At 40.8% G+C, this 15,414-nt stretch overlaps 1 protein-coding gene across 1 annotated transcript in view; it reads left to right on the forward strand.

The window, feature by feature from the left end:
• ift81 (intraflagellar transport 81) overlaps positions 1-10,551 on the forward strand; it is a 38,191-nt gene extending 27,640 nt beyond the window's left edge. The window contains exons 12-19 of the mRNA XM_003222748.4: positions 1,250-1,399; positions 2,447-2,575; positions 2,882-2,971; positions 4,693-4,779; positions 5,307-5,378; positions 5,474-5,559; positions 8,476-8,521; positions 9,190-10,551. Coding sequence (XP_003222796.1) covers positions 1,250-1,399; positions 2,447-2,575; positions 2,882-2,971; positions 4,693-4,779; positions 5,307-5,378; positions 5,474-5,559; positions 8,476-8,521; positions 9,190-9,372 — 843 coding nt within the window. The 3' untranslated portion in view covers positions 9,373-10,551. The remainder of the gene's footprint in view (positions 1-1,249; positions 1,400-2,446; positions 2,576-2,881; positions 2,972-4,692; positions 4,780-5,306; positions 5,379-5,473; positions 5,560-8,475; positions 8,522-9,189) is intronic.
• Positions 10,552-15,414: the final 4,863 nt, after the last annotated feature.

Consider the following 15,414-nt stretch of genomic DNA (forward strand, 5'->3'; position numbering starts at 1 on the left):
AGTACTGTGTGAGCAACAGTAAACAAAGGTATATCATGTAGCTTAGAGTATGGTAAATTATACACAATAATTGAATGCAATATAGATATTATTGTATATTAAATATATTATTGTATGATGTTAGATAATAATATACAATAGAAATAAGGAAAAATTATCAGAGAACTTACAAGAAGTCACAACACCACTTCTGAGAAAGACATTCATGCTAGTAGATGTATATGTGGGAACATCAGCCTTATAGGCCTTGACTTGGTAAGTTCTAGCCAAACAAATCATTCCCTCATACCACAGTATGACTTCCCCCATACATCCCCATCCTTAATATTTGCCTTCAATTGCTTCTTAATTCCAGGTTTTCAGTTGCTCCTCAGCTATTCTTTTTCTGGGCCTGGCTGCTCAGCAACAAAAGCCATGTGATTCATTTGGTTCAAATCCTTTTTCTCCTTAGGCCCTTCTTGCCTTACTGAATCTGCCAGAGGAAGAACCACTTACTGTAACAAATTCTAATGTATTAACATTTTATCTTGTTAAAGAATAGTCTTGCCTCCAGCATCAATCAGGACATCTAGGCAGTTATGCCAGAACTCTAGAAGATCCAACAAGTTAATAATATGCCAAGACAATCAGCCACTTATTTCTGGGCTCTGCCAAATCTTGGAAAGTACATTTTCAGACAACTGCATTGTTAGGTTGTATGGCTTCTGTAACCTTTCCTGACCTTGTCTGAGAATTGTACACAGCAGGAAAAGCTGTTCTTCACCTGTATAAAGAACACACTGAGTAATAACATGGATTTCATTAAAACGATGTGCAACTTTGGATTTAAATGTAGTTGTGGGAGCCACAGAAAGGCACACAAAGCCTTAGCCTTGATACCTCATGGAAGGGCAGGTGAGCTGAGTTGATTTCATATGGGCTCTTTGCCTGGGACACTTTTTATAGAACATACAGTTACTCTAGAGAGCTCTCCGGCTGCCGTCATCTCATCTTTTCAAAAAGGGACACAATGTTTTATACTCAGAGGGGTTATGCATATCACAGACCTATTTTTAAAATGTATTTTTATGTGGTTTTTTAAAGTAAAGCTACCTTTGTATTGGCATTTACAGAACCACCGAGAGAGAGAAATACTTGGCTGAGATGAAAGTTGAAAATATAGTTTGTGTTCATGTGTGTTGTTTGAAAGTAGTGGGTGTTGGAATTTACATCTTTGCTTTTCAAATGTCTCTCTTATCTCTCCTTCCAGTTTAAGCGCTATGTTAATAAGTTGCGGAGCAAAAATACACTTTTCAAAAAGAAGCGCCTGGAAATTGCAGAAATTACAGCAGAGTATGGCATCCTGCAGAGAACAGAAGAGCTTCTAAAACAGCGCCATGAGGATATTCAGCAGCAGTTGGTAATGGGCCAAACCTACCCTCTCTATTCAATGAAATGGCACATAGCTAGGGTGAAACTTCTGCCTTAAAACTCTACCTGCTGGCTCAACCTTACGTAGTAGTAAGAGTGCTTGTTCTGTGTGATACACCACTGTCAATCTGTAGTTTTTTACAGAGTACAAGAGGACAGGAGCCCGAGTGCTCTTTTCTTGCAATCATCTTCCATGGCCTCGTGTCTCTCTCTTATCACTTGCTTTGTCAGAAAGTTACTTTTCTTTACAGATGTACTTTTTTCCAAAAACTGTTTACATTTTTATCAATGATAGACGGGAAATTGTGGCAAAATGTGGAAGCCACTGTTGCAGAGTATTCAAATATGTGCTTCTTTCCAAACCCCTCCCCCCAAGACTATCTTTAAAGAACACATTATTTCTTCCAAAACAAAGCAAAAGAAGCAGCAGGTGAGACGGTAAGATTAGCATATGATTCAGCTCTATGTACTTGATCAAACATTTGTCTTTCACATACAGAATAAGTAAATATCAGCAGTAGATTCGGAATTACTTCATCCTGCAGATCTTAAAAGTCATGGACACAAAAAACAGATGCAGCTTGTTCCTATGAAAACTGTAGAAATTGCTATAAAGGCATTTCCTTTGGGCCTTTGGCTTTTAAGGAGAGATATCATGCCACACCAGGGTCTAACTTCCATAGCCAATTGTGATGAGAGCAGAGCCATTGAGTCAGTGTGATTTACCTATTTTTGGAGCCACAATTGCAACAATTGATGGAATAAGTCTACTCTAATTGGGAATAGTGCACACTATGCCAGCCCAGATATAGTTATTAAAAATCGTCATGCAGAAAACAGTCAAAAAACAACTCTTAATTTTAATTTCACTTATAGTTTACTAGTCTGGTTGTCTGCCATCTGTACCAAAACTACCATCTTCCCTTTAAGATATTCTGGGCTACAAAGTCAGCCTGGGCATGGATGGAGAGGGTTGTGGTCCAAAACATTTGGAGGGCATCAGTAATGCTATCTGTTTTTCCTCCTGTTTTACCAGCAAGCAATTGAGGACAAGAAAGGTATCTCTGGATACAGTTATACACAGGAAGAGCTGGAGAGAGTATCCGCAGTAAAAAGCGAAATGGATGAAGTGAAAGGTCGAACGCTAGACAACATGTCTGAAATGGTGATTTTCATTTTCCAGCATGTGAATACTCAAGGGGTTGGGGCTGTGATGATCTATTTTAATATTACTCCCACAGACAGCAGCTGCTATTAGCCTGCAGGATCTGTTTTGGCAGACGCACAGGACTGTGGGTACAGTGGTGCTGCCATGGTCCACCCTGCCTATAAAGCCCTTTCTTTGCCCACCACATCGGACTTAGTTTTACCCTTCTTTACCTTCCATTTGCATTGCTGGCCTTCCTTTCAGTTTTTCCTGTTGCTCTATTAATAACACATTCAGACAATGCCTTTTCTTCCCATCAAACAGGTGAAAAAGTTGAATGCTATGGTGGCTGATAAGAAGTCAAGCCTCGCTCCAATCATCAAAGATTTGCGGCATTTGCGTCAGAAGTGCCAAGTAAGTGAACAGACGTTCATTTTTGAAACTACTGGTTTGTGAGAATGCCACTGGGCTGATTATAGTGGAGCAAGATTTCTCAAACAGTCTCGAGATTTAATTGAGCAATTTTGCTTATATAGCATTGTGGATTTCTGCTGGTCCACAATTCATGCACACCAAATAACATGCAGTTATTTGTAAGATAAGTGCCTCCCTAATATTGACCAAAATACAGGTGTTTGGGCAGTGATCAGTCATACTTGTGTTTATGGTGGGAGCTTTACTAGACTAAATGTTAGAATCAATTTTACTTGGTTACAAGCAAAGATTTCTTATCCCATTCTTACAGGTGACTCCAATAAGGTCTTTCATATAGTTTTATGCCCTTTTTAGTTCAGCAGCCATGTTCCTATGCCTGTTGAGTGGGCCTGTGAATAGTTTTCCCAATGTCAAGACAATGTATATGTGTCAAGTACAAACCTGTGGGGTCTTTAAACACTGTGGTAGAGTAGATGCATTGAGGTCAATGAAATAAACCTATATGATATACTGGTTTAAGCACTGGACTAGGACTTGGGAGAGTAAGCTTCAAATCCCCACTGAACCATTAAATGCTGTTGGCTGACCTTGGGCCAGTCACACTCTCTCATCTTGATGATCTTCACAGGACTGTTAAAGAACAAAATAGATGGTGAAGAAATTTGTGTGCACCACCTTGAGTCCATTGCAGAATATCATGTAAATTGCAAAATATAAAGTATATATACCAAATAAAAAGCATAAAATCATAATTGATTTTAATGTGCCTGCTCTAAAGTAGACTATGACATCAGTAAATTAAATTCAGAGTAGGTCTGGAACAGAGGAAGCTGATGTGAAATCTGGGTTGAGAAGAGAGAAACCTCTTTAAAAAGGTCCCTGGAACAGAGATCATTATGGTTGAATCTGAAAGATTCATGCAAACTTTTTCTGTGATGGCTGAAAGAGAATCCCCCGTAGACAGAAACATCAAATCTCTGGTGATTAGGTCCTGGATGTAAACAGTTATGCAAGACAGTCACTGTCATGCCCTGCTTTTCTGGCTAAGGGGCTGTTGACAACAGGCAGTTAAACCAGAAAGTCTTTTGATTGAATCCAGAAAAGCTTTTTTAAAAACATGCTTAATGTAATAGATCTTCTATGGGTAACATTCTTGGTGTATTATAACCCTAAAATATATATTTATCTCCCTTTTAGGTCCTTTAAAAATGGGTCAAAGCCAGCTTTTATTTTGGGCACAGTTTGCTGCTTTAATGAATAAGGAAAAGTTACCTTTTGGATCACAACTGATGCAGTCCCCTATCTAGGAAGAGCCCTCCTGGCTGGGTGGTTCTGAGAAGGGTTGTCAAAAAGTAATTATGTCAAAACCCATGCTATCGTATGAGCGATTTGGAAATTAATTGCTAAAATAGTTAAATATATGGGACAATAGTGTTCATGTCAAACGTTGGAGGTACAGTAGTGGTGGAGGGAGGGCTTGTTCAGCTACATTGCTGTTTATGCTCTTGATCCCTCTGCATGCCAGGCTGGAGGCTTCCCCATAAGCAGGTGGGCTCAAATGTCCCTGGGGTTTATGTAAGCCCCTCTGTGTGCCAATGACTGAGGTTAGGCAGCAACATGGGCAGGCAGGAACATGATCTGCCAAGGAGGGGGCACATGTTGACAGGCTTCGTGTGCCCTTCTGATTCTTTTCCCACCAGGAAATAACCCAAGAATGTGGGGAGAAAAAAACCCAATACGACAGCTGTGCGGCAGGCCTGGAGAGCAACCGTTCTGCACTGGAACAGGTACAGTGCCAGGACAGAGCTACATGGCACCTCTCTCTCCCCAGTTTTCTTTGGAAAGATGCATGCCTTCATGTAGATGCTCAGGTCTTGGTACTCAGGGCTGTCCTTGAGCTCCCTTGCTCTGTTTTGCTAACACAGTTGACTTGGAGAAAGATGACCATCTACTAAACTGTCAAGCATCTCATCTGATATCCTAACATATGTAAACATTGGTTACTTGTGTCAGTCATTGAACTCATATATCAGCAATTATTCAGGGAAAGAGGAAAAGGAAAAGACTGTATTATCTGTTTTGGGGTGAAAAGTAGATGGCCCGCCAGGTAGTGTTGGACTCCTAACTCCCAACATAGCCTACAGTCAGGAATGGTGGGAGTCGCAGTCCAACTACTGTAGAACACACATTTCTTACCCTTCATCCATGCTGTTAACAGGCTCGTAATGGCAAGCATTCTGTCATTGAAAATTGTTCTTTTACCTTTACATTATGTGTGACCTTGCTTGTTAAAGAGGTTTCCTTTGCACTGCAGGAGGTGAAGAACCTTCAGGAAGAGTGTCTGCAGGAAGAAAGTCGCTATCGTCAGATTAACTCCATGAAAGAGGTACGTCTGCAGAGGTGTGTTTGCATGTGTTGGTTTCTCTGAGACTCTTCAGCAAGGGAAATGTCTGGTGCCTACATCCTGGTGTTTCTTCTTAGATTCTAGATGTCTATCTCCAGCGGGCAAAAGATGAGATGAAAATATATGTCTCTTCAGATCAACAGGAGAAAAGAAAGGCAACTAGGTATGTGAACTTGGGAGTGTATATTAACTCCAAATGAAGAATGAGTCACTAGTTTTGAACAAAAGAAATTGCCCATGTTAACTGTCCCCGGAATGCTTTTTGGTACCTTTCTATGCCCTGCAGAGTGCTAGGCTATAGTTTCCCACATTTCCTTTGGCTTCTTTTCAGGATTCTTGTGGCAGGGGTTGGGCTGGATGGCTCTTATAGTTTCCCCTAGATCTGTGATTCTATGATTCTCCACCTGTGGGAATAGGGCTACAAGGAGAATTACAGCAGTGTTCCAAGTACAAAATGCTGTTTGTGTCGCTTGTTTATCTCACAAGTTTCGATTTATAGAAGCTGAATAGAAGGAACAGTGAGCAGATTACATCTCTCTAAATATTTGCAATGGATTTGCTAGCTGGGTAAGTGGAGGAAAGAAGCTGAATGTTGAGAAGAGAATAGAAGGAATGCGAGCACTTAAGTCAAAACCAGAGAATGGCTGTGGTGGAAGTTGGTGAATGAATCTGTTGAGACCGTGCCAACGGTGTGATTTATTTGCCCAGCGTTTCTCAGCTGAGGGCTTGAGAGCATGTTGTTTTATTTGCTCTGTTTGTAAAAACTTTTTGTCACTGAACTGTTCTTGCTGTTTAATAGGAGCTATTTTATAGGCTTTCCTTGTAGATCTTTAAAAAGCTAAAGATGTTAGTGCCACTGTGAATAGCCAGGTATCTGGGAGCCTAGATTGGGCAAAGCAGAAGAGGAAGGGCATGTTGGCCAGCTCTTTTGTTAGGGTGTTTGGATGCCAATGTTCGTCTCTCCAGTCCTAACAAGTCCCAGATGTTGATGACTCCTACCTGCTGAAGTATTTCATTTGTCTATCCTTTTACTGTGGGAGGAGCAGAAGCTATAAAATGTATAGCATCTTGTCATGAAGGAGAGCTGTTGCATCTACTCTCTGTGCTTTTGCTTACTCCCCTGAGCAGCAGAGGAGATTTCTGGGCTCAGAGAGTGGGGCTTGAGAATGGTAGATTGCCACTTCTTCCCAAGAGGAGAGCACTCTAGTTCTGCCAGAACAAGCCTGAGCAAAAGCTTTCACAGGCAACTCTTCAATAAAGGCAGAATGCAAAGAGAAGGCGCATTTTCTCCAAATCCTTTTGGGGCTGGATGTCTCTTTTGTGAGTCCTGGAATGTAAACTGAGCTCAGACAATCCATAAGCAGAACTGCAGCTTGCTAATGAACCAGAATGCCCTAATTTTGATCTGCATTCTCATCCCTGTTCCATGGAGTCAGTAGTGAGGAATGTGAAACGTTAATTTTGTTCTCTAAATATAGTTTAAACTTTCAAAATTAAGTTGCATTCTTTCCAGGCATAAATAGCCAAAAAGCGGACATTCAGCGGTCTAGTTTTCTGATGCTTGTCTGGTTTTTTTTCCCTTTCTTTTTAATAAATAAAAGTCAATGTTAGGGCTAAAGAACAGTTGGAGAACTTAAAAAACTGTGGAAGATGTCCAACTTTATATGTTCTTGGGGGCAACTGAGGTCATGTTTTCCTGGCACAAATTCAAGCAGCTGTATGCAGGTTATGAGAAAGATGTGTGCCCCGGACTGTGAAAATAGATGTGCTCTAGACCCAAGTGCCATCGCTTTCTAAAGCATGCAGCCTATGGGTCAGGAATGTATAAACGGCTGGGACAATGGGCAAGCAGAGACAATTATCTCTAATATCTGCTCATGGAAAGCAATAAGCAACTGCTCTGATTGGTTCAAGCTGTGTATATTCCATCTCGATCAGTCCTAACAAACGCAATGAGATTTTCTGGTATTTTAATCATGGCAAATGTGTCCATTTGATTTCAGTGGGACTAAATGTGATTAATGGTCAGAATAGATTTCGGTATTTCTTCTGTTTGAAATACAGGTATACCTCACTTACCAATGCATTTGAGAAAGAAGGGCCTTTTTATAAGGGCTTTTAATGTTTGCCCAGCCCCTCTTTCCCTCTTATCTTCTGTCTAACTTTTTTTTTAGCAGCATCAACATTGTGGGGGTGGTAAAGAAACAGATATTCGGTATTGGCTTGTAGCTGTATGACTGAACTTAGCAACATAATACAGTTTGAGCTAGGAAAGTAGGGGAAAGTGGGGAAAAGGTGAACCATATGCTCCACCTTGAGCTTGTGGAAGGAAAGGCAGGAAAGACCAGGGTGAAAACAGCTGTGAAAATCAGGGGGGTTCCAACATGCATATATGACCATGCTTGCTAGAGGAAGTGGGAGAAAGAGCGCATGCCTCCACATACGCATCTGTGTACATGTTCATCAGCTAGCATGTATCTTAATGCATCTGCATTGAATGTAAAAGGAAGCTTAATGAGAGCCAGGGAACTGGGTTGTTAAGATGCATGGTCGAAGTGTAGGCGCTTCAACCCCCAAATTCCCTTTGCTCCAAATCTTCCCTCATGGCTTGAGAAGACCCATTCCTTTTCCACCTTCCAGGGTGGTTGTCAAGATAATAGGAGAGAAACATTATTATAATTTGAGAGAAAAATACATAAAACTCTTGACAATAGGGAGCATTTTAATGTGTAAAGCTTGGACAAGTTTGGGGGACAAAATTCTTTGAATACCCTAAATCTATATATATAAAAGGGTAATGAAATTTCGGCCTAGGACAAAACAACAAAACTACATGTCCCAGAAACACTAAACTTGGCAGCACAACCCCTCATCCATGCCTCTACGTTCATACAACCAAAAGCTCCAGCTACTCCAGAAAACGGCCAGGCTTTGAGACTGCAAGGCTATTCACTGCTATTCCACCTGGCCAACAAAGGATTCCCATAAGCCACAGCAACGCGTGGCCGGGCAAAGCTAGTACTATATAAATGCCAAGTATTATTTTCATGTTATTAAGTGCGTTTCTCATCCTCTTTAGGGAACAGTATTCTCGGATGATCACAGAACAAGAGAATCTTGGGAAGGTAGTGATGGATTATTACTTTTTAAACAATTCTTCTTTTTAGAAAACAGTGTATTTTATGTCTGTCAGTAGCTGATGCCCATCCCCTAAGAGTTGCTCTATTCAAGCATGAGGAGTTGTTTTCTCAAAATAAACTCTACAAACATTTCTGAAGTCAGCTTTCTACAGATAATGCTGAAACTGTTTGACTATCTTTTACAAACTGCACATTCTCCGGAAACCCCAGGGATAAGATACTGTAATGCAGGTGACATTCTGACAGATCGCATTTGGAGTGGTATATAAAGCAATTGGATGAAGATAATACATTTCCCAGTTGTTTTCTTTAGTATCTTTACAAAAAGGAACTGCAATGCATTTGATACAGCTGAGTTTACTTGCTAAGTTCGGTATATTTTTAGCCGTCCTTTGTAAAGTTCAGAATTTAAAAGGGAAATGTCATTTTCCTTAACTTTCTCTTTAATAGTTCCTTTAGAAAGTCAGTTCTGCAAGTGATATGCTTTTGCATACACAATTCCTTGCAAAGTTTATTTTAAATTTTCATAGATTCTGAAGCACTTCCTCCAGGTTGAAGAGGAAACATGGAAAATAAATCATTACAATCAACTATTGACTATGGTCCTTGGAAATGTTTATAAAAATGGTTTTGATTGTTCTTTTGAATAATAGAAACTTCGAGAGAAGCAAAAAAGTGTCCGGGAGTGTCATGGCCCAAATCTGAAGCAAGTGAAAATGTGGCGAGATTTCCAGTCACTGATGGAGTGCAAGAAGGAGTGTTTTCTAAAGCAACAAGACCAAGCAGCCATTGGCCAAATCATTCAGGAAGGAGGAGAGGACCGGCTGGTCCTGTGACATCAAGCCACAGCTTTATTGAATAGGAGGTATTCCTTCAGTTATTCTGTGCTACAATTCTTTCTACACAGTTGGTGATTGCTGGATGACTTGTACAGAATGATGTTGGTTTTTAAATTTGACCTCAAATATTTTGTGTCACTTTCCTTCTAAAGGTGCTCCAGGTGGAAAGTTCTTTCCGTCTTGATTTTTGAATTTGACCTCAGATATTTTGTGTCATTTTTCTTCTAAAGATGCTCCAGGTGGAAAATTCTTTGCGTCACTAAAAGGCCAGATTGATAAGGTTAAGCAGTATGGAAGGCCTTGGGTAAAATTACTGCCTTGAAATGGCTCAAGCACAACAACCAAATCCCATCTGTTACATGGAGAACTACCTGTTTCCACAGAGATGCTGGGGAAAACATTACCTTGTCCCTGAGCTGTAAAAGGTTAGAGTTCTAATTCTGGATGCTGTTATAGGAAATAAACCAGGAGGCGCTGTACCACAGAGCTGTGTATGGTGTCTGTGGCCTCTAAACTTTGGGACATTGTTTTACCTTCTATGGACTCCAGCCAGTTTAAAGTGGGTTGTGAACTCTAGTGAAGTTTACCAGAACACTGCCATGTAGAGAAATATGACAGTAGGAGGCATCCCTTTGAGATCATCAGCATGCCATGGCAATTTTACAGAATTCTGATACGGAATTCTTCCACAAAGATGCTGTTGGTAAGCACACGGGACTTACTCCAGTATGAAAGCTTTACCAAAATTTCCTCTATGGAAAGATACAATCATTTGACACAGAGTCCTTTATGGTTTTTAGTACCTTTTATACTTCTCTAGGGTCCAGGGGTCTGCCTAGGTATCTCAAGATTAGAAAAACGGGACATGCTTTTTCTGGAGATTTAAATGTGCTAATGTTCTTCTATCAAAATGTTGGAACAGATGCTGCAAAATTCCCCTTGTTTTCTTTTGCCTTTGACCTGTGATAAAGTCACTTATAAAAATGATCTTCGCCCCAAAGTGAAACGTTTTAACCGTTTTAGCTTTGTTGTAACAAGGATAATTTAGCCTTTTATGCAGTGTTTTTCTCTATGTATGATCTTTTTCCAGAGTTGACACTCAAATTGAATGTTTTCATTGATGTAGTTACAAAAGCCTTTAACCTAACAGAAACAATAAACATCTAACATTCTCAATGTGACTGTTCTGTATTTTTACACTTTTCTTTCAGTCCCGTTTCCTATACTTTAATAGAGCAATTGTTTGTCAAGTGTCAAAAATTTCACTTTACTTTCCACCATTACGGTTCTAAGAAGCTGGAAGGTTTACTTTCTGCCTCAGAGCCAAGGGTTGTAAAATAACCAGTTATGAATGGGTACAGCAAAGATCAAGTTCAAATAAAGGGCCTCTTGATTCTTATCTCACTCTTTTAACTACTATCTACAACAAGGTAGTCAACAGCGGAAGGCCACATGAACATTCCAGGACTCCTTGTGTGTGTGTGTGTGTGGGGGGGGATCATACTCCTTATAATAACTTTATTCTTGTATCCCGCCTCCATCTCCCCAAAGGGACTCAGGGCGGCTTACACAGGGACTAGCCCAAAAATAACAACATAGCATTACATACAACAGTAATTAAAACAGTAATTTAAAACAATATAACAATATAACAGGGAATTTTTGAACATTTTGAGGAAACAATGCAAAATTTGTTTTGATCTCAGGAGGGAGCCAGGGTGAGTTCAACCATGCTTTCCCTAAAGGTCATTTTTGGGGTTACTAACATCCCATGGGCCTTATTTTGCTCACTCCTGGTCTACAAGAATGCCCTCTGCTGTCGAGAAAGAGAGAAATATAATGTTAAAAGTGGAAAGTTCAGTTAAGGATAGCCAGGGTCACATAGGAAGCAAATGCAACTAGAGGTTACCTTGCAATTGGAGATTCATCAGAGAAGGGATGGGTACTGAAGGGAGAGTGTGGTATAACACTGACCATGTTCATGAGATGGGATAGAGGTGGCATATAAAGTAAATAATTAAAACCTCAACATGAGACTTGCTATCTGTTACAACCAGTTCACATGTAGTCTTTCCTGAAACAGAACCAGCCCTATCATTAAACCTAAATCCTATTATCAGTTGCAATTATAGTAAGCCTACTAAAGCAATAGAATCTACCCATTTGTTCACTCAACATTCAGCCATTGATTCAGCATTCACCAATGGGATCCAGGCCGAATGGTACATATACACTTTCTACACTTCATTGAGCCCAGTGCGTGGGCTTTGCAAAGGCACTCACTGCCAAACTGAAGAATGGAATGTTTCCCAACCATTAAACTTCTGTATCATCATTTTAAAAACGGAGAGAAGTCCTGAGCTCTGTGAGGGCTTGCCGTTGATTTCTGGATTTCAGAGGTGAAACCAAAATCCAATTTCAGTCTCAACTAGAAGAGACCCATTGAAACCAATAGGATACTGTAAAATGTGACATTGTATTGCAGTGACTCTACTTTTTGTTCTTGTTGTGTGTCTTCAAGTCTTTGCAGACATATGGCAGCTCTAAGGATTTGTTGGTAAGATTTGATCAGAAGAAGTTTGCCCTTTTCTTCTTCTGAAGCTAAGAGAGTTTGATTTGCCCAAGGTCATCCTTCTATGGATTTCTATGGCTGAGTAGTCTCCAGAGTCTTAGTCCAATGCTCAAACCATTATGCCATATTGGCTCTCATGGGTGTACTCTAGATAAAGCTAAAAGCATAGTCCAGAAGATACAGACAAACAGGAAGTTGTCTTACTGACCTCTCTGGGACAGCATCTGTATAGCACAGTCCTAAAGCAAAATAAACATAGATTGCAGCTCTGGAGGCTTTACTGTAGCAGCACTTTCTCAGTTGCACCCCCGATACTGGTAATTTTGCACCTAAAACAACAACCACAGCAGGATGCTTTTCACGGGTCCACTTCAAGCACTGCGTCATTCCCACTGCCCTCCAGAAGGACAAACTGATTACGCACTTGAGCAGCATCAGAAATGACTTTCTCAGCTGAAGCAGAAAATTATAATTATCTGAAGAAAGGAAAAACGGGAGGAATGGATAAAGTAGCTATGTTTAGCTTTTATGTAAGTGGACAGTCAATAATGCGACTTTAATGGTTTTCGTTCAGTGATTCTTCCCTCCCCTGACCACTTAGAGATTTGACAGGAATCAGGGAGGAGACACATGTCATTGTCTGACTACCCCAGAGCGGATTCAGCTTCTCAATTTTCTTATTAGCATGAATACTCTAACTGCCTAATATGTGAGATTAGAACACAAGAATTTGGAAAGTCACCTGTCTTACTGGTGAAATCCTCAAGAATGTTTAAAAATGTACATGTTGCGTGTCCTAAATCACCAAGGAGTCTGTTCTGGGAGCAGATGTTTTTTGCTGGATTACACTTAGAGGGACCTTTTCATCTCATGGAGCCAGTCAAATGTTGTGTGCCTTTTCAAATAATAACAAACCGTAAAGCTGCGTATTTCCAGGCCTTTGCATAGGCTGCCCACGTAATAGCAACAATCTGAAGTGACTCAAGCAAAGCACATGAAAAGAAAATGATTGAACATGCTACACAAGTTTTCAAATAACCTTCAGGAGGTCAACTAATTCACGAAATCATTCTGAGATGCTGGTAAAATAAAGCATACATATAAAATAAAAACATTCAGCTTCCCCAAGCTACATCAGTCAATTCTTGAGCATAAGCCCATTGGCCTCCCATGGCATGCTGGTTGGGCATATCTCTTATTGTCAAGAGCTCTCTGTCGCACAAAGAATTGCAATGGTTTTGATACTGTTCTGCATCAGTTGTGATGAAAAAACTTTAAAGTACCATCTATTCAAGAGAGGGGGGAGGGGGAGAGGGAGAAGGAGAAGGAGAGAGAGAAGTCCCTAAGCATGCATGGACCTCACTGGCTGCACAAGACTCACAAAACCACATATGGTTAGTTGTTCTGCTCTACATTGCTTCATTTTGCATTTCTACTCTGAAAGCATTGCCTTCTAGTGCTTTTCAAGTGGAACTTATTGTGCATAGACATACAGTAGTTCAAGCTTCTGTTTTTTCTCTCTTCTGTAATTATTCTTTACAAGTACATCTAGCTGAATAAATATCTTACAATTCAAATGTTTCAAATTGTAGCAAATATTTCCTCTAGTAAAATTAACAAGGAATGCAGATGTCACATCAAGAACTATTTGCAGTACAAATCATGTCTAGTGGTGGAAGTTGCCTCAATTGTTCACCCAGCATGCACCTCGTTGTGACTGCTCACACTCTCACAAAACACCCTTTAATTCCTTAGAGATCTGGATAGAGGAACCCGCAGGGTTTGTTATATCCTGTGAATCGATCAAAGACTTTATAACTCATGTTTCCCCTAAGGCTGGAGTGCAATGTGCCTCAGCCTAACGGCCACATTGCTGCCTTTAATGACACATCAAGTACGTCATCTAAGGCACATAGAATCTGATTGTTCTGACAAAGTGTGGAATTAAGTTAGTGACAATATGTTTGTATATTTGTAGCTTCTATGTGCATGTTTCTTTTTCTACTCTTTTGTATCCTGTCCAAAATCCATCACCTCCCAGCAGCTGTTGGCCCAGAGAGGAGTGCCATTGCTGCTGACTACCAAGGTGCAGAGAGCCAGTTCAGATGACGAAGATGGCCTGGGCTCCGAGGAGCAGGAAAAAGGGGGGTGCACATCTTCTCGGAACCCAACCTCATTTCTTTCCCCCTCCAAACTGAGACCAGCTGTTTCTTCATTGTGTGAGTTGCCTCCCCCATCACATACAAATGCACCAGTAAACAATAACCCCTCCCAAAGCTTGACAACTGCTGGGGTGAGCAGAAGACACAGAACTGCACAACTGGAACATCATGCTCTACCTGTTTGATGTAGGATCTCAGCCATTATGGCCCATCTGACACATAGGAGACATTAACAGTGCAATCACTCAGAACTTGGTGTGCTTACTCCCACGTAAGTGTGCATAGATTTGAAGACTTACCTTCCTCCAGAATGTTTCTGTGCTTTATCCATGTCTGCCATAGCTCGGCTGTAGAGTACTGCCTTTGCATGAAAGAGTTTGAGATTTAATCTCTGCACCTCCAGGTATGATTGGAAAAGGCTGAAAGTCAAGAGAACAGTTGTCAGCTAGTGTAGTTTGGGGTGAAGAATGTACAGCTCTCCAGCAATTGCTGGACCACAGCTTCCACAATCCCTTACCATAAACTACGCTGGTTAGAGCTGATGGGAGTTGCAATCTGGCAATTCTTGTGGGGGGGGCACATCACTAGATGGAACATTCTTCTCAACAACTGTTTCTTTAAATGTCACCCCAAATGGCTGTTGACAACCCAGCTCCCCATATACAAAATATGCATTTGGATTGTGTAAGGCCTTGTGAGAATGCTAATGGAATCCCACTGCCTGGTTCCATAGGGTACTTTAACAACAAGGAAAAGTATAAACTGACCAGTCCGAGATTTGGAGCACTGTCAAGAAAAAAACGCACTACACAAAGCTCCTCCTGTCAACCTCCAACTGCCCCCCATCTGGTCCCCAAAGGAGAACAACCAGCACCTCTCCAGCATGCCTGGGCTCAACTGCTGAACATTATTAGCTTTATAATATTAGTAATTATTATCAGGATTTAACTTGCTTTTCTCCTTCCTTCCTTCCCTCCCTCCCTCCCTCCCAATCCCTTTTCCCTTGACTGGTATGTCTTAAATTTAGACTGTAAGCCTGAGGGCAGAGACTGTCTTACTACGTATCTTGCGGGCTGCCCTGGGAGCCTTTGGGGCTGAAGGGCAAGATATAAATAAATTAATGTAATTTAATGTCCTTATAAGATGCAGTTCAATTGAAACTGAACTTGGAGGGGGGAAAGGTAAGTGTTCTTAGTTTTGGACTCCTGTCTTGGAAGAAACGTAGGTGTTTGTTATTCTTTTTCCTCTTCTGCTTCCATGCCTTTTCTGCATTGCCTGTGACTTAACTATGTCAAAACAAGTGGC

The sequence above is a fragment of the Anolis carolinensis genome, chromosome X (genome assembly GCF_035594765.1).
Source record: "Anolis carolinensis isolate JA03-04 chromosome X, rAnoCar3.1.pri, whole genome shotgun sequence".
Taxonomy (NCBI): domain Eukaryota; kingdom Metazoa; phylum Chordata; class Lepidosauria; order Squamata; family Dactyloidae; genus Anolis; species Anolis carolinensis.